Source organism: Puntigrus tetrazona, chromosome 15, assembly GCF_018831695.1.
Source record: "Puntigrus tetrazona isolate hp1 chromosome 15, ASM1883169v1, whole genome shotgun sequence".
Taxonomy (NCBI): Eukaryota; Metazoa; Chordata; class Actinopteri; order Cypriniformes; family Cyprinidae; genus Puntigrus; species Puntigrus tetrazona.
The window spans coordinates 5,705,139-5,725,150 of record NC_056713.1 but is presented as its reverse complement, the minus strand read 5'-3'; the positions used below and the strand labels follow the sequence as shown (position 1 = coordinate 5,725,150).

The following is a 20,012-nucleotide window of genomic DNA, read 5'->3' as shown; positions in this document are numbered from 1 at the left end:
ATACCTAGAATATCAAAATCAACTGCGGGCGGCAGATCATTTTCCTATCTAGCACCTAAACTCTGGAACAATCTCCCTAACTCTGTTCGGGAAGCAGACACACTCTGCCAGTTTAAATCTAGATTAAAGACACATCTTTTAACTTAGCCTACACATAACACATCAACACACCTTTTATTATTCAAATCCGTTAAAGGATTTTTAGGCTGCATTACTTAGATTTGCTGGAACCGGGAACACTACTCCTACAATACGATGTACTTGTGACTTTGTAAAAAGAATGGCATCTACGCTAATATTAGTTCTGTTTCTTTCTCAATCTGTTTTCACAGTTTGTATCCAGACTAGATGGTGGATCAGCACACAGAGATTATGTTCATCAGAGACCAGAACACCTAGATGCGCCCGTCGACAGATCACCAGATCCTGATGCTCACACACACACGCACACGCACACACTAAGTCATTTACACTACCTGACACAGCTGCGTTTAAAATTGAACTGGAAGTTAAGTGCTGGGCGTCCGGTCAGAGGAGAACTGACCCCAACTGAGTCTGGTTTCTCCCAAGGTTTTTTTTTCTCCATTCTGTATGCATGGGGTTTTGTTTCCTTGCAGCTGTCGCCTCTGGCTTGCTTGGTTGGGGACACTTAACTTCTAGTGACTATCGTTGAATTGACTACAGAGACCGTCTCTGCATTTAATAAGAAATTGGTCACTCTCGTCACTATACATCCCTGTCATTATACTGTACAGTGCTTTGATGCAACCTGTGTTGTTAAAAGCGCTATATAAATAAAAATGATTGATTGATTGATTGATTGATTGACTACAAATAAACAGAAACAGACAAAATAAGTATGATATATCCTTTATTTTGTAAAATATAGTGGTTCATACCACTATAAATTTTTATTCCTGATAATTCAACTCATTATTAACAATGTATTATTGTACAACACATTGTGACATTGGGGCTTTTGGATTTAAACACATTGCGACATTGGGGCTTTGGGATTTATACCTTTCATAAAGTGTGCAAACAGATGACTGCATTAATTGTGTTCATTTTGTGAACACAATAACACTGTGACACTGACACTGACAGTTCCAGAATTAAAGGGTTGGTTTTAGAAAACTGAAGTAATGCATTTCGAAACAAAGATTAAATTCTCAAGGTGAATGCATGCACTGACTGTAGGGGTCAAACAACTAAAAATTAATTAATAATTTTGGTTTGATTTTAGAGAAAGATCTCAGTTTTAGTAGTCATGTCAAAGCAGTAACTAAACCAGTATAATATCATCTCAAATACATTGCAATAATATTTTTTTCCCCAGTCAAAACATGGAGAAACTTGTTTATCCCTTTATCACCAGCAGGGTGGACTACTGTAATGGTCTCCTCACCAACCTTCCCAAGAAGACCATAGGACAGCTGCAGCTCATCCAGAACGCTGCTGCCAGGATTCTGACTAGAACCAGAAAATCTGAACATATCACACTAGTTTTCAGGTCCTTAAACTGGCTTCCAGTTACATTTAGGATGTTTACGTTTATAAATCACTCAATAGCCTGCAATTTTGCTGATTTCATGAGAGAACAAGGAATAAAACATATAAAAACAAATGTTTACCACCCTCAAGCTAATGATGCCGTTTAACAGTTCAACCAAATTTAGAAAGAGTGTATTCAAGCAGCAGAAAGAGACAGGTGACAGTTAAGAGGTTAATGCATTTGTATTGCAATTGTAGGATTTCATAAATAATTCTAACCTCATCTAACCTCACACATTCAACAAACATGTATACATTGTAACTTTAAATGCTTTATGAAAAGAAAAATCATTACTATGTACATTATAAGTACCTTTTTATTGTATGACATATTTTAAGGCTTTAAGTTACAAATTTTTATTTTTATAGGACCAGAAATCGGAGAGGTGAAAAATGTTTTAAAACATTTGCATATTAACTGCATTACATGCATTGAAATTTTTTTTTTTTCAACTATACTTGTTTGTGTAACAGTAAAACAACAAAGCAGGCTATTTGGAAGCTTTTATAAAATGTCTAATTTTTTTGCGGATACCAGGAAAGTTTAGACCATAAACAATAGGGTTTACAAATGGTGGTATAACAATAAATTCTAGTGAAAGGATAACAGCCAGCTCTGTAGGAATTTCCCCATTCACAAACCGACTCAGTGTAAGCTCACAAAATAGAGCAACTGAGAAATTTAAAAGGATTGCTATGTGTGGAATACAAGTTTGATATGCTTTGCTCCTGAAATCTTGTGAGCTTCTTTGACAGATTATAAGTATTTTAACATAGGAATATAATATAAAAATCAAAGGAATAAAAATTGTTGTAATTGTTACAATCAGGCCATAAATATTATTCGCATTTTGGTTTCCACAAGATAGTTTGACAATTTCATAGTTGTGGCAGTATACCTTAAACAATTTGTCACCACACATTTTCAGTCTGGCAGTCAAAAGACCACCAAAACCAACAAAAATCATTGGATAGAGCCAGGCTATAACTATTAAAAGAGTTAGAAAACGTGTGGTAATAATGTTGCTGTAATGCAAAGGTTTACTTATTGCAACAAACCTATCAAATGCCATTAGCATTAATATTGTAAGCTCGTACGATGCATATGAGTAAATGACAAAACTCTGTATGAGGCAAGCTTCATGGGAGATTTGATGTGTATCATACAGCAGGTCTGTCAGTAACCTTGGGAAAAAGCCAGCAGTGCCATATACAGAGTTGATGGACAAACATGAAATCAAAATGTACATGGGTTGGTGCAATGTCCTTTCCAGAACTACAGCAAGAATAATAAGAACATTAAAGTATAAGATGACACAATAAAAAATAAACCCCAAACTGAAAAGAGCATATTTTATGCACCCAAGATTTTCAAACAACATGAAATAAAAATATGTTCCATTTCCCATTTTACTCGCACAAGGGATACTTTCATTGACCTGGAAAGAGAGAACAAAATATAATTCATATAATTTTGACAACAGAAAATGAACAATGTTCATCATCTTGGAACAAACTATCAAAAATTACCTTTTGATATATACTCTGACATGACCATCATGGCATCTTCATGAAAATTGCAGTCAGTTGTAAGTGGGCTTTTTATAGTATCTAACTTGTCTCAGGAGGCCTGCTATGCATATTCACTGCAGCAAAACAATTCAAACTTCACTTTCAAGTGTTTCAAAGATTTATTTTATTTTGTTTTATTATCATGCTTTGGTTGAATTGAAAATCTGGTCAAACTATATATTAGGTTGTCTTTACTTAAGGTTAGGGACAGGTTTGGTGGTATGGGTAGGTTTTTTCTCCTATTTGATACTGTTCAGTGGTTAAAAAGAAAAAAAATGCCATTAATTACTTACTCCCAATTTCCAAACCAGGAAAGCTTTGTTCATCCTCAAAATGAACTTGCCAGTCAATAAGATGGATTTTATCCAAAATATCTTAAATCTTAAATTTAGTTTCAAGGACAAAAAAGGTTTTACAGGTTTATAGGTAAAAGCATAGTGTGGGTAGGTTTGTTAGAGAAATGCTAAATTCTCAGTGGGTTTGTTTTGGCTTTATATTTATTTAGTGCAATATTAATGTACATTTTTTGACATATTTAAACAATGAGGCCAAAGCGTCGGTGTCAGGGATTGAGAGCAATGGTAAAAATTAGCTAAAGTAGTAGAATGCAATTCCACCTATTTATTGGTTAAAATTAAAAACTGAAAAATGTAAACATCTACTAATGACTAGTAGTGTTTGCATTTCATCAAGAAACAGACCATTTCATTATGTATGCATCAGTGATGCAATATCTCAGCCAATGATGGTTTCAACAACCTACAAACACTGGACTCATTTTCCAACGTAACCAAACTCACTGGTGGCTTCAATGCTCACACTGGTGCTGATCAATCTTGCTTAATTGGTACTTCAATTAAACCTACAAGGGTGCAGGTTTAATTTCAGATTAAGGTTGTGTATCCAGTCTTTTTATATCAAAATTATTGGTACCCTTTGCAGATATTAGCAAAGAAGCCTATGAAAATGAATCTGCACTTTGAATAAAAGATCAAACTCCTCTTCAGTTTTGTAGAGTTCAGATACCACTGAGTATTGAAAAATGTCTCGTTGTTCAGTACTAAGGGGTTAATCTCATCAACATCAGTGAGCCAATAAGCCTGCAGCACTAGCCAGTGTGTTTGACTAGAAGTGGCGTTGAACAGATTGACATCCTAGAAAGAGATTTGAACGTGTACAGAGCTCTTGCTGCACGTGCCAATGGTAAGCATTCGTAGTAATGAGTGCGTAGCACTGCGTCAAGTTGAACACACCTAGTTTATGCTGGTTACACTTAAAATATGTGGTTCACATTGTGTGAAACCATCCAAAAAACATTCTTTGAAGGCTACATTAACACTGGTGTGTCACTACTCACATCTCACTATGTGTCCTCAGTTGGTAAAACTTAATTGTGAGTCCTTACTGGGAGTAGTTCCCAGGGTGGCATAGTCAAATTAAACTAATTGTGATTATTTTCAAGATCTTTTTAGGCCTATGTGAGTGCCACCTAATTTAAACTGATTTATTGTGTTGGATATATTTTACTTCTTTGTGCAGTGACTTATAAATGTCAACAAAAAATCTTGTTAAAATTGATTTTATAAAATTGGTATCAAAAAAGAGAGAACTGGTATCAAACTCAAGGTATCTGTATCGATATCAAAACATTTTGGAGCCTATTTTGGAGTATAGTCTAGCCTTGCTATTAGTCTGTTTAGCTGTGTCTTGATCCTAGTCTGTTTTCTCATTTCATCTGTTTGGTGCCATTTTGGAATTACCCATTGTCTTGCCATTTCAGATTCTGTTCACACCTAGGACCTATTGCTCACATTATTGGATCACACCTCTCGTGAAGACACTGGATACTGTTCTTATTAATATTCACATTAGCATTCAATAGATGCTTTGCATTGACTGTTCATGCCTAAAAACGGATGTGTACAAGACGGCATATGAGGCTGATTCACGTACGCACGCTTGCAGGTGGTTTATGATTTCTAACATTGCTTACAGGTGTGCATATGTATGGCATATGTAAGAGAGCAGATATTTTTGGACATACAGTTTTTTTGGGCACACATACTCTTTTTAGGATCCTTCGCAGATTTAAAATAAGATCCCAGAACAAAAGTGCTGCACACTAAACACAAGGGGAGACTGGGGTCATAGTGTCTCTGAAGTTATCAATTGTTCAGCCATCTTAAAAGCATTGTCACACTCTTTGGACCACATCCATTTACTTAATTCAATAGATGTCCAAGTCCAAGGAAAGCAAACAAAGCTGGCTTACATTTTCTGCATTTGGTGCAACACAGCATTTATTTTGTCTGGCAATTTGCTAAAATACACTATACACTAAAGTGCATGTGACACTTTTTAGGCTCCGCCCCCTCAGTGCACAAACACACAGACATAATAGTAACACTTTAGATTACAACTTAAAGGTTATACAACAATCTTATATTGCACTATGTATATACACACTGGGAACACATTGTTTCAATCCAAACAATCAATCGAAGCTGACTGATTTCACCCAATTTGGTTTGACAATATCAGTAATAAGAGTTTTCAGCTGTTGTTTAAAGATTGAGAGGGATCCAGCTTTCTGTATGGGGGTAAAAAGATCATTTCACCAGGACTGTAAATGAGAATGTTCTGGAGAGTGATTTTGAGCCTCTCTTTGATGATACCATGAGGCATCTCTTATTAGCTGATTTTATACTTCAAGAGGGGATATAGATTTGTAATAGTGAGTGGAAGTAAGGAGCCGTGCCTGTGGCTATTCTATATACAAGCATATATGCTGGAACCTGGTGTTCATTTCATCATTTCTGAGTGTTTTTACTTGTGATTGTTTTCTGGTTAGTTCTTTGGGCTGTTTCTCTCCGTTTATAGATTGCTTGTTTGCTGCCTGCCCCGACCCTGCTCATTCACTGGACTCTGATTCTCACTTCCTGTCCCGATCTCCGCCTGGTTAATGACTCTGCCTTGCCTCTTTGTTACAGGTGCTGCCGTATTTCTGTATCATAATCTGTTTTTGCATAAATGGCGCAAAACACACCTCCTCTGATGCTTCGCAACAATTCCCAAGCTTGTGGTCATCCCTGTTGCTTGAACTATATAAATATTTTATAGTTATTGTTGTGTATAAAATAAATAGGTTACAGATGCTTTTGAATATAAAAATTTAATGAGACATTAAAATGGAATCCACAAAATGCAAATTCCATGATTTTGTTTAATTAGACAAAATTAGAAAAAAGAATAAAAAGAGAATTTGGGAAACAATAAAACAAACCACAGTCTGTATGTTTGTTTTCTTATCAACTTTTCTGAGCTGGCAGATACACCAGTAAAGAAATCTGAAAACAAAATGTAAATAATAGATTTAAAAAAATAAAATAAAACATATCCATATATGGCAAAACTTTATTTTACGGTTACCCCTAATAGTTGCTTATTAGCATGTTTATTACTAATATAGTTGCCATTTATTAGTGCTATTTAAGCACATATAATGCCTTATTCTGCATCATTATTCCTACCTAATACTTAAACTTAACAAGTACCTTACTAACCTTTAATAAGCAGCAAATGAAGAATGTATAGAGGGAAAGGTCGTAGTTATTAGTTAACATGCGTTACCTATTCTAAAGTGTTACCCCATATATATTATACTGCATATATTAATTTTACAGTCAGTGTTCGGTATCTGATATATTTGGTATCTGAGAAGTAACCAGGGGTCTAACCCATGTTATGAATCTAGTAACAGGCTAAATTACAAATAAAATATATAGTACATAATTTTGCAGAAGATTTACAGTAAAACGCAATGTTTCAAATTCACAGAATCGTGATTACATAATTTATACAATACAATCGTACAATTATTGAATCTGCATCTGTTACAGCTTACGTGCACGCTTTTATAATCCACATAATTTTTTTGCGAATTTCAGGAAAATTGAAACCATAAACAATAGGGTTCAGGATGGGTGGTACAATAAGAAACTCTAGTGAAAGAATGATTGACAGCCCTATAGGGATTTCCAAAGTTGCAACCCGACTCAAAGTGACCTCACAAAACAGAGCAACTGAGAAGTTTAAGAGGATCACTATGTGTGGAATACAAGTTTGATATGCTTTTCTTCTGAAATCTAGTGAGCTTTTTCTACAAATGATAAGAATTTTTACATAAGAGTATAATATAAAACTTAAAGGCATGATGACAGTTGTGGTCACTATGAAAAAGCCAAAACATTATTCACGATAGTGTTTATGCAAGAAAGCTTGACGATTTCCCAGTTGTGACAGTACACCTTCCACAGTTTGTTACCACACATTGTGAGTCTGGCATTTAATATACCAGCAATACCAACACAAAGCATTGGATAGATCCAGCTTATCGCTATTAAGACAGATAAAATCTTGGGTGTCATTATGTTGCTGTATTGTAATGGTTTACAGATTGCTACATACCTGTCAAATGCCATTAACATTAATATTGTGTTTTCATTTGATGCATATGAATAAATGACAAACGCCTGTAAGATGCATGCTTCACGGGAGACCGAGTGTGTATCAGACAGTAAGTCTGCCAGTAACCTTGGGAAGAAAGCAGCTGTACCAAACACAGAGTTGACGGATAAACACAATATCAAAATATACATTGGCTGGTGCAATGTCCTTTCCAGAAAAATTGCAAGAATAATGAGGGCATTGAATAATACAATAGCACAATACAGAATCGATCCCAAACCGAAGAAAGCATATCTTATGTACCCAATATTTTCAAACAACATCAAGTAAAAATATGTTCCATTTTCCATTTTCCATTAAGCAAAGAATGGATTCACTGACCTGAAGATAAAAACAGAAAAAGTTCATGTATTTTACAGATAAACAGTTTTGATGGTTATCAGCTTTAGACAACCACAATGCTTTAAATAATGCATCAGGTGAATGTAAAGTACTGTATGAATTGTTCAGCCGGTTAAATAATATACATGCAGTTGCATTACCAGAAATACCTTGTGTGATATGATCTGAAATTACCATCAGTTCATCTTCAAATGTGTGAATGTTCAGAGAATTGTAGTAGCTCTACTTGTGCTGCGGTTAAGATGAACTGAGAGTCACCAATACATTAGCTTTTTTTATAGTATAAAACTTGTCTCCGAAGACCTCTCTGCTGTGGCATTATTTGCATAAGCAGCGCAGACTCCTAGAATCATTAAAATGGGTTTTGTGGCACGGTGGACAAAATTCTCAAAACTTTTAGGCAATTACAAAATGCTTTTTAAACCTGAAATGTGCAGTGTGGTGAGCAAACATAACCAGCTTGGTGAGCTTTTGAAGTTTCAACAATCTATTTCTTCTCAGTTGTATTTGTTTTTTAGATGGCAAAGGTCATGTCTTAACAGTATTCACCAGCAGGTGGTAATATTCACCTGGATGTAATTTAGCAGTGCGTGCCATGTCCACGCCTCCTAATATTAGAGTTACGATGTTAAATGATTTGTGCTTAAAATCATGTGGACATGCATAATGTGATCAGTATTTCCTTGATGTTGTGTCTTGTTGTTAAATTACGGCATTTTGCAAGTAAGTACTTCCTTTTCCCAAATATTAATCATGTTTTAGATATTATACTATTAATAAAAAAGTAGTATTTTTAAACTTTATTAAAAATTCCCTTCTGATAATTCTTCTGTAGAAGACAGAGAGGTTGAAGGCCCAGTTGACTGGCTCAACAATCAACACATTCAGGGACATCTTCAATGCTGCTTCATTCTCAGTAAGCTGAATTTCACACTACATACTCTAAAAATATATGGTGCAACTTATGACACTCACTGAATTGATCATCCACGTTCCTGTTTAATTAGATCTAACGGATAGATCTACCGGTAGCTCTTGTTACCATGTGACTGTTTTCATATTACTTTTACTAAGGACATCTTGAAAATGTGTAGGTTTTTATTATTTGTAAAGTTTTCACCAAAAGGTAACTGACTAAACTGAAAGAAGCTCCTGATCTCAGGACATCTATATCACTAAGAGTGGCTGAAAATGATTTCAAGTATGCATCTTATCCAAGTACCTATACTGGAATATATAACATCAAACTTTTAAGTTATTGAGTTATAAGTCTTTATTATGAGAGAATTCACGAGAGTGCAGAATTCAGTCAGCGAGTACTTGCACTGTACTTTAGCAAGGACTGAATGCATCTGATTGGCCTTTGCATTCAGAAGCTCAGCATAATCATGTGTGATTGGTTACAATACCAAACCCTGTAACAAAAAAAATGTATAAATAAAGCAAATCATTTTCACTTTATGGCCATTCGTGTCCTTGTTTTTTCATCTCTCTAGTGAAAATGTCAGCTGCACAAATGTATTTTTAAATCTCTATAAATCTCTATATTTTTAGTGTTGCATGATCTATTGTGACATTGTAAATTCAGGGAAGAAAAAAGAATCTCAAAGATGCAAAATTTGCCTGATGTTTAGTCGTACGTTCAAGGTTTACACACTGCTCGCTAGTTAACTCCTTCCGTATAGTATATTTTGGCAGAAGCCTCTCAGATCAATAGCAGCCGAAATGAGTTTCCTCCGTAGGGTGACTGGGCGCTCCCTTAGAGACAGGGTGATAAGAGTTCAGTCACTCGGGAGGAGCTCGGACTCAGACTGGCTGATTTCACCTCTTTCTTAAATGACAGGATCCACATTTTTGTCCCTGAAGTACAACACATCTCAGTCTTTCCTATCCTGACCCACAGCTCAACTATAAATATGAGTGCAGCTGCATGGCTGCAGCATGACCCTAACCTGCACAAAATGTTATTACTAATGTATGAAACAAATTAGTATAAAATATGCTTTAGGCTATACATATAAAGAATTTGTAAGATTTCAGCAAATAAGCAGGTAACTTTAGTTTGCATAAATATAATAAGCCATACAGTGTAAGAACTGTATAATGCCTGGGTCATCGTCAACAAGACAGACAACTGTATTCTTACAGCAAACTGCACTTGTATGGCTTATAATATTTTTATCTTCTTTCCCTGTCTTTGGCTAGGCAGAACCTCCGTCTTCAGCACTACAAAGTCTTGAACTTGGTAATCATGAAATTGTATGTCTTGGACATGACCACACAGAACAAAGTTGTACGTGTCATACTCACAGTCAGTTATCGTTTAGCTTACTCTGTGAACCTAACCTGGTCAGGAGCAGGTTTTCTTCACTAATCACAGAGTTTTTTTTCGATCCCTTCCCTTCAGTTTTACAGTGCAGGCGATGTTTAAATGGCTTATTCATTCATGCACACTGCAAAAATGCTTAAAAAAATTATGTTTTTTTAGATGACAAATGGCCTAATTTGGTCTTGTCGTAATGCAAAAAATCGTAATGCAGTCGGAAACAAGAAAATTTAATACGATTTCATTTTGGCAGATAAAGTCAGCAGATAAATATACTTAAATTAGTTTTTGTTCTATCATGGAAACAAGACTAAATAAGTTACCTTATGTTATTTTTATTATTTTATTAATATACAGTCAGAACCATAAATATTGGGACATCAACACAATTCTAACATTTTTGGCTCTATACACCAGCACAATAGATTTGAAATGAAACAAACAATATGTCCTTTAACTGCAGACTGTCAGGGTATTTGAGGGTATTTACATCCAAATCAGGTGAACGGTGTAGGAATTACAACAGTTTGCATACATGCCTCTTACTTGTTAAGGGACCAAAGGTAATGGGACAATTGGCTTCTCAGCTGTCCCATGGCCAGGTGTGTGTTATTCCCTCATTATCCCAATTACAATGAGCAGATAAAATATCCAGAGTTCATTTCAAGTGTGCTATTTGCATTCGGAATCTGTTGCTGTCAACTCTCAAGTTGAGATCCACATAGCTGTCACTATCAATGAAGCAAGCCATCATTGGGTAGAAAAAACAAAACAATATTAACAATAAAAATATTAGGCAGGGCCAAAACAACTGTTTGGAACATTCTTAAAAAGAAGGAACACACCAGTGAGCTCAGCAACACCAAAAGACCCTGAAGACAACGGAAAAGAACTGCGATGGATGACAGAAGAATTCTTTCCTGGTGAAGAAAACAACCTTCACAACAGTTGGCCAGACCAAGAACACTCTCAGGAGGTAGGTGTATGTGTGTCAAAGTTAACAATCAAGCGAAGACTTCACCAGAGTGAATACAGAGGGTTCACCACAAGGTGTAAACCATTGGTGAGCCTCAAAAACAGGAAGGCCAGATTAGAGTTTGCCAAACAATGCCTAAAAAGCCTTTACAGTTCTGGAACAACATCCTATGGACAGATGAGACCAAGATCAACGTGTACCAGAGTGATGGAAAGAGTATAGAGAAGGAAAGGAACACCTCATGATCCTGAGCATACCACCTCATCAGTGAAGCATGCTGGTGGTAGTGTCATGGCGTGAGCATGTATGGCTGCCAGTGGAACTGGTTGTATTGTATTTATTGATGATGTGACTTCTGACAAAAACAGCATGATGAATTCTGAAGTGTTTCGGGCAATATTATCTGCTCGTATTCAGTTAAATGCTTCAGAACTCATTGGACGGCACTTCACAATGCAGATGGACAATGACCCAAACTATACTGCAAAAGCAACCAAAGAGTGTTTGAAGGAAAGAAGTGGAATGTTATGCAATGGCCAAGTCACATGAACATGATTGAACATGCATTTCTCTTGCTGAAGACAAAACTGAAGGAAAATGCCCCAAGAACAAGCAGGAAGTAGGAACTGAAGACCGTTGCAGTAGAGGCCTGGCAGAGCATCAAACCCAGCGTCTCGTGATGTCTATGCGTTCCAGACTGCAAAGGATTTGCAACCAAGTATTAAAAAGTGAAAGTTTGATTTATGATTATTATTCTGTCCCATTACTTTTGGTCCCTTAACAAGAAAGAGGCACATATGCAAACTCTTGTAATTCCTACACTGTTCACCTGATTTGGGAGTAAATACTCTCAAATTAAAGTGACAGTCTGCAGTTAAAGCACATCTTGTTAGTTTCATTTCAAATCCATTGTGGTGGTGTATAGAGCCAAAAATATTAGAATTGTGTCAATGTCCCAATATTTATGGACCTGACTGTGTGTGTGTATATATATAATTATTAGCAGCATATTTTCGCATATATTCAGGGCTGCTATCAACAGGTATGCGAGTGCTGACTGCACAGTGATCGTTTGGCTCTCTTAACTTCTTTGCAATTTTAGAGTGTCCAAAATTCTGGGTTATGAAACGTATTAAATTCGCACAAGTCACCTTCCAATGCATCCTCGGTGCGGCGCAAGAAGGAATAATTTAAACTGTACTTGGCTAGATGGGATCTTTAAGTTGGACTACTGAGGACGTTTCACAAGTACCGACAAGAATGCACGTTGACAAACAGTCATGGTTATGTTATCATCAAATCACATTCATTGTTTTCTCAGGAATTTTTGTGGCCCTATTTAGTGTGTTTTACAAACACAGTATTAGTCAAGAGCCTATCATTGGTCTCTTTGATGGTGATATCAAAATGAAATCTAATAACATCTGTTAATTCTTAATATAACTTAATAATAATAATAAAATAAAGTATGATGGAAAAGGCAATCTGGTTAGTAATATGAAGCTAATGAAGCAGTTTTTAATCAGATCTTGAAATATTTAATGTCTTATTTTATTTCAGTTGATCTCGTCTTTGGCTGAGGTAGTTCTTGATTCAAATTTTGATTAGCTGGATTAAATAAACAGGGTAAGAATGCTCCCAAAATTGTGAAGGTTTCTCTTAGATTTTCCTTATTGGATAACATATTATGTAGCCCTTTCTGCATAATTATTAAGTTACAGAGAAACGACTTGGGTAAATAAAAAGTAAAGCTTTACATTAACGCATTTTTCTCACATTTAAATAAAAGTGAATTTTTATTTATTGTCAATAACAGCAATGGTGTACCGTTTTTAAAATGTTAGCAACATGAGTATCTTTTTGTTTTATTTTTTGTTTTCTTCTTAGTTTTTGCTATTACAGTTGAAAAAAATGAAAAACAAACAACAATCACAAACCACAGATTATACCACGGCTATATAGCTGAAAACTGAAACAGTTGGTCATGGCTGATCATGAGTTTAATTCAGTATTGATGTATCATGTAGCAAATCTTATGCAGAAAAATGTTTTATTGTAATGAATAATACGATATTATTTTATGAGTAGTTACTTATGTTTGGTGCTGACATGATTATATAAAAGCTATCAGGTTGGTTAACTCAAGCACTCCGTTGAACCAACAAAGAAAGTGTCATGTTTTCTGAATTGCTGAAATAGTCACTTAGATATTCCAACTTTTTTCTTAAAAAACAGGTGAATAACTTGCTGTCGCACGGTTGTCAGATTTAATCCATATATAAGCGGATTTAAAATAGGTGGTATGAGTAGGAATTCCATGGCCATGAAATTACGCACACCTTGTGGCACATTTTTGAGCCATAACGACTGTACAGTACATCAAACAAAAATGCAACAGTTACGTTGATCAGTGAAAGCAAATGTGGTACACATGTTTGTATAAATTTGTGCCTGCCCTCTATTGACTTCAAGCAGTTTTTATCAACTGAACATAAGAGAAATAAATCAATACACCATGTCCGCAATATACTAGAATAACAGAGTACCCAAACACATTATTTAATGTTGTAGAAAAACAAGAAAGTTTTGCAACTGCCCAAATCTCACAATACAACTTTTCAATAGTAGAGCCACATAAAATGAGTCTAGATGTTAATACAATTAGGACAGTGATAGAAAAAATGGGGCCAGCCAGCAGAAAAGGATCCATTGAAGAACTCTCTGATTGGTCATTATTGAATGATACTCCAGTGGTCTGCATATTGCCACATACCTGTCATATGCCATCACTGTTAGTGTTGAAACTTCACACAGGGCAGATGAATAAATTACAAATATCTGAATCATACATCCAGTATAAGAAATCACATGCTCTTCGGATAATAAATCATACATGAATTTAGGGTAGAATCCAGCAGTGCCATAAATCGCATTTATACACAAATTGCATATAAACACATACATCGGCTCATGAAGCTTCTTATATGAGATTATAGTGAAAATTATTGTTACGTTACAAAACACCATAAGTGGATAAAACAGTGCTGTGAAAGAAAAAAATACATATCTGTTTTCCATTGTTTCATTAAGACCTGAGAGTGTAAATATTAAAACACTGGTCTGATTCTCCAGTAATGGTTGCACCTGGAAAGATATTTAGGGAAATAGAATGTTAAAATATTTAAAAGCATACATTTTTTTTTTTTCCCCCATCTTCTTTCTCCAGTTGCAAACCAATTGAAATCTTACCATGATCTCTGTTGGCATGTCTCCTGTAGTGTTTGCAAAGGTTTGATTTGGTTTGCTATATATGGACACTGGTCTCATGCTAATTGCATTGTCCACAAACACTGAAAACAGTTTTAACAAGCTCTCTAAAGGCTTTCTTTTCTCCTAAGTTATGTAATAAATTACTGACCGTCCATGTCACTCTGTGCATACAGGTCAAATTTTTACTTGTGTTCAGTTTAAGCTGCCATTCGTGTTCCTGCCAATTGATCAGATCCAACACTACATGAAACCTGTAAAACCTACACAATTTGACAACATGATTGTTTTAGTTTGTTCAAAGAGGAATCTAAAACTGGTTTCCTGCACAAATAATTCAAATAATAAATGCTTTTTAAATTGAGATTAATTTTGGTTCATCAAATTTTTAAACATTTTTAAAATCAAAGATGTAGGAAGTGCTTATTGTCACACCATTCTTTTTTATATGACAAAGTTTACAAAACTATAGATAATATTAAAATTAAAAAGTTGCATGGTTTGAGTTGCCAGAAACAGAAAGAGATGTACAGTGATACATTTATCCGCATAAACCAAGGCCTTCTGAAATACATTATTGCTGTAAGATTGTTACGTAAAGATATTTATTAGTGTCATGAACTCAGTCAATGGAATTTCATTTGCTCACCACCAGATGTCACTCTCCCATTATTCTCACACCACACAGAATGTTGCAACCTACAACCTGGACTGCATTTCCCATCAGCCCTTACACTGATTGCACTCACACAGCTGTCACAACCACTCAAACCTAAGGTGAGAAGCAAGGGTCCACGTTCATCACTGAATTTATGGACTATGCTTTGTTGTGCATTGGCCCTTTATTCACTGTGGCTGTGACTGCAATGGCACACAGCAGTTTGCGACAACGGATCTATTTCACAAAATGACAGCCCCAACAGCGCCCTGTCTCACTTCTGTTGCACCCAGAACTTCGAGGTCAGTTCTTTAATTTACCAGACTGATATCAAACGTAGAGAACCTTCAGAGGTGTCAGTGGTGTCTAGTCATCAGGTTGGTGTCACGGCTCTGAAAGGCATCCCTGAATCCTCGTCCTGCCCTGTTACGGCTGTCGAGGCCATTTGTAATTCCCCGTCCTGCCAAATCATGGCTAAGGAGGCCGTCTGTGAACTCCCATCATGCCTATGAACTTTCACCCTCTACCTGCATTGACTAAGGGGTTCGTCTGTAAGACATCTTCCTGTCCTTCTTTCCTGTCTACCCTACTATTTTTCCCTGTCTTTTACTCTTAGTTTTTCTACATTGAATAAAATTCTCTTTAAAAGTAATTTTTTTGGAGCACTTTATTTTAAGGTGTAATTACTTAATTAGGTACTTAGATGTAGCCATTGTACTTACATGAAATAAACTGTACACCTAACTAAGAATGGAACACCGTATAATTAAAGTTTGTAATTATGTGGATGTAATAAGCAGCTACTGATATTTCACAGTATGTACTAAGTCTGTTACACAGCTACTTACACTTGAGTACAGTATTGATACACTTTATTTTTAGTAGCTTATGTCTGTGTAAAATTCTGTAATTTTAATGTAAATAGAAAGGTATTAAATGGATTTAAGCTGTGTACTAATGGGTTAAATCAAACAAAGGTGCAGCTAGGTAAGGTATACTGTAATAGATAAACATGAAGTACACATAAGTATAATCTTGATACACTTTTTTTTTTTTTAAAGTAGCTTAAGTCTGTGTACTTGAATTTATAATTACATTGTCCAAAGTCTGCAACACACATATGACAATCTTTTGGTTACATAAGTTCCATAACTTGGTTACATGATGAGTACATTTTATTTTATTTACGTACAACGGCTCCTACTAAGACCTTAATAATTACTCTGTATTATGGAAACCTTTAAAATAAAGTGCTTCTGCTTTATTATGCATGTATTATGTATGCAACATTCGTTAGCTCATGTTAATTGGTTAGACTATATGGAATCAAAAAAATTGATAAAAATGTCTATGGACATGTTATACATCAACTATAGCTTACATATAGATACCAGTAGCAAGGACTTTGGCACAGAAACTTAGGCAATATTCTTGGCAAAATTTCTGCTTGTCCATCGGTGTCACTACAGTTGCAAAATTGTATTTATTGAGTCCACATATGAACATGTCCAGCGAGTACAAACAAAGAGGATGCCTAGCAGTCAGGTCAGCAGTGCAGGGTCAATTCTTCAGTTTCTGCCACATCCCAATTAGCACCAGGCCCACAATGCATTCACAAGCGTTTGGTTCCAAGCATGGTTTCTTTTTTTTCATAATAAAATGACCATGACAAGTTTTTTATTACTGGATAAATCATTTATTATTTACTAACCACTATGAAACAGCACACACAAAGGGCACACTACAGTATGGCAAATGGAATATTACATATAATGCAAAAGTTGCCAACAAGTTTAATTAAGAAAAGAAAAAAAAAAAAAAAAACAAAGTTGTTACACATTGTTTTCAATGTCCTTTAACTGAACCTTTTTTTGAAAACTGGTCAAATAAGAGTGACCTTTGTGACAAATACTCATGTATTCTTTACTATGTTATTGATGACATTTCATTGGCTAACATTGTTATTACACGAGGTTAATGAGATTTTCTAATGCAGGGGTGTCCAGCCCTGCTCCTGGAGAGCTACCATCCTGCAGATTTCAACTCCAGCCCCAATCAAGCAACACCTGAATGGAGTCTTTAAGACGATGACCGCTGCATTAGGAAATCTCATTAATCGTATATAAGAGCATTGTTTTTTTTCTTTACATGTTTTTCTTAAGTATTTAGAACTACTACAGTATGGCACTGTTTAAGTATCTTGCCCTCAAGCGGTCATTAATAATTCAAAACACCACTTCAGAACTAGTAATAGGGTTTTGCATTGCTTTAGGAACATGCCCCTGGAACTGGTGTCTTTGCCTCTCCTGTTTGTATTCTTGTCTCAGAAAAATATATGATTATATTGTTGTATTCATAGCCAATGTTCTATAACTTAACAATATAGTAGGAAAAACAAGCACATAAATTTAGCATTATGCTATTGTTGTATTGAATTATGCTATTGTTGAATTGAAATCTCAACAAACATTTCTACTCAAATGCAAAGATTTTTTTAGAATTGCAAATAGAAATTTGAGGATTTTTTTTCTTGTTCCAAACACCCTTGTTTTCTTTATCATATGACTTCTATTTCACCTTATATCTACGAACAGCCATTAATCGAGGTAAAATCAAATATATTATTTTCGATAAACAATGAAATAAATCTTAAAAATATTCACAATACAATTGTCTGCAATACAAAATCAAAAGGACTTTTGACTTAATAAAATCATCACTCAGATATTCCCACATGTTTCTTAAAAAACAATCCAATAACTTGCTGCCTTACTGCTTTTAAATTTAGGCCATAAATAAGGGGATTTAAAATAGGTGGCACGAGTAAGAAATTCAAGGGCCATAAAATTACGCACACCTTGTGGCAAATTCTTTGAGCCATAACGACTGTAAAGTACATCAAATAACAATGCAGTAGTCACATTGATCAGGGAAAGCAGATGCGGTACACATGTTTGTATGAATTTGTGTCTTCCCTCTATTGACTTTCTGCACTTTTTAATCAAGTGAATGTATGAGCAAAATATCAATATTGCATGTCCAAAGTATGCAAGAATAACTATGTACCCAAACACATTATTTAAAGTTGTAGAAAAACATGAAAGTTTTGCAACTGCCCAAATCTCACAGTATAACTTTTCAACAGTAGAGCCACATAAAGTGAGTCTAGCAATTAATATAATTAGAACAGACATGCACAAAAATGGAGTGAACCAACAGAAAAGGATACACTGAAGAACCCTCTTACTCGTCATTACTGAATGATACTCCAATGGTCTACATATTGCCACATATCTGTCATATGCCATCACTGTTAATGTTGAAAAGTCACATAAAGCAGATGAATAAATGACAAATATCTGAATCATACATCCAACATAAGAAATCACATGATCATATGATAATAAATCGTACATGAATTTAGGGTAGAATCCAGAAGTGCCAAAAAGTCCATTTAAGCATAAATTACAGATAAACAGATACATTGGCTCGTGAAGTTTCTTATGTGAGATTATAGTGAAAATTACTGTTACGTTACAAAATACCATCAATGGATAAAACAGTGAAGTAAAAGAAAAAAACACATATCTGTTTTCCATTGTTTCATTGAGACCGGAGAGTGTAAATACTAGGACACTGGAGTCATTCTCCAGCTGTGGCTGCATCTGGAATGATATGCACCTATTATGTAGATTTTGTTGTTATTATTATGTTTTTGGTAAGTTAATTAGACATAGAAGGATGTGTTTATTTGAATGGTAAAGGTATTTAATTAGGAGGCATGTAGAGGAAATGCTACTAGTAGTAATAATAATAATAATAATAACAATAATGTAAATATCAAATAATCTAACTTTAGCATACATTGTTTTTTCCAGTTATAAGAGGTTATATGAGGTCTTACCACGTTTTCTGTAGGCATACTTCCTGCAGTGTTTGTCAAGGTTTGATTTGTTTTATATGGACGCTGGTCTCATGCTAATTGCCTTGTCCACAAACATTGACAACAGTTTTAACAAGCTCTCTAAAAGGTTTTCCCCTCTTAAGTCAAAATAACTATCTATCAATTATCAGCAAGTACACTTAGAGAAATTTAAATCAATATAGTCAGTATAGTCATATTCCTGCCAATCCATTAGTTTCCTCACTACATTCAATATGTAACTTGTGGTATGTATATGATACAATTATTTACAACATTAGGTTTCAGATTTTCTGTTTTGTTGTTAGATCACACTTTCTTCACTAACTGACTCTTTTTCAAATTTTTGATTTCTTACTGAAATTTAAAAAATTGCCTGCAGTCCGAATCTGACTTGGATATTTAGTTATCCAGATTGGCATGACTCAGAAGTAGTTGTGAAAGAGGGTTACCAAGTCTGCATAACAAAATCAATTACAGATAAAAATTTGTCACCTAAATTAACCTAAATTAATTAGCAAGTCTTTTAAAACCATTTTCCAGAGAAGAAAATGTAAGTTTTAGTTTGGCAAATATTGCATATATTGTTTATTGCGATCCAGGCAGGAAGAAAGGGAGTTTAGTCTGGAAACCTTTTTTTTGTCAACACTGCTGTATGAGAGCGCTATTGCTGTCCCAGCAGCAAAAAGACCACAATAGCAAAACAGTTTTTACAAAGGCTATGATGCTCCTTAAATTTTAATTTTTTTCAAAGCAACATTATAACAATTTATATAGGATTCAGCATGGGGGAACACAATCCTTTCCCCTTCATTGGAAAAGCATCGTGTTGACCCAGACTGGTCTACATAAAATAATTTTTACTATT

At 35.1% G+C, this 20,012-nt stretch overlaps 3 protein-coding genes and 1 pseudogene across 3 annotated transcripts; all 4 read right to left on the bottom strand.

Annotated features, from left to right (window-relative positions):
• Window positions 1-2,045: 2,045 nt before the first annotated feature.
• On the bottom strand, window positions 2,046-2,963 carry LOC122359402 (olfactory receptor 52K1-like). Its single transcript, XM_043259692.1, has one exon. The coding sequence runs from the start codon at window positions 2,961-2,963 to the stop codon at window positions 2,046-2,048; it is 918 nt and encodes a 305-aa protein (XP_043115627.1).
• Window positions 2,964-7,355: 4,392 nt separating this feature from the next.
• Window positions 7,356-7,943, bottom strand: LOC122359218 (olfactory receptor 2A25-like). Its single transcript, XM_043259524.1, has one exon. The coding sequence runs from the start codon at window positions 7,941-7,943 to the stop codon at window positions 7,356-7,358; it is 588 nt and encodes a 195-aa protein (XP_043115459.1).
• Window positions 7,944-13,496: 5,553 nt separating this feature from the next.
• LOC122359401 lies at window positions 13,497-14,564 on the bottom strand (annotated as a pseudogene).
• A 3,399-nt stretch (window positions 14,565-17,963) lies between these two features.
• LOC122359441 (olfactory receptor 1D2-like) lies at window positions 17,964-19,144 on the bottom strand. Its single transcript, XM_043259742.1, has 2 exons — window positions 19,127-19,144; window positions 17,964-18,887 (listed from the first exon to the last, which is right to left on the bottom strand). Exons 1-2 carry the CDS (start codon window positions 19,142-19,144, stop codon window positions 17,964-17,966), a joined length of 942 nt encoding a protein of 313 aa, XP_043115677.1.
• Window positions 19,145-20,012: the final 868 nt, after the last annotated feature.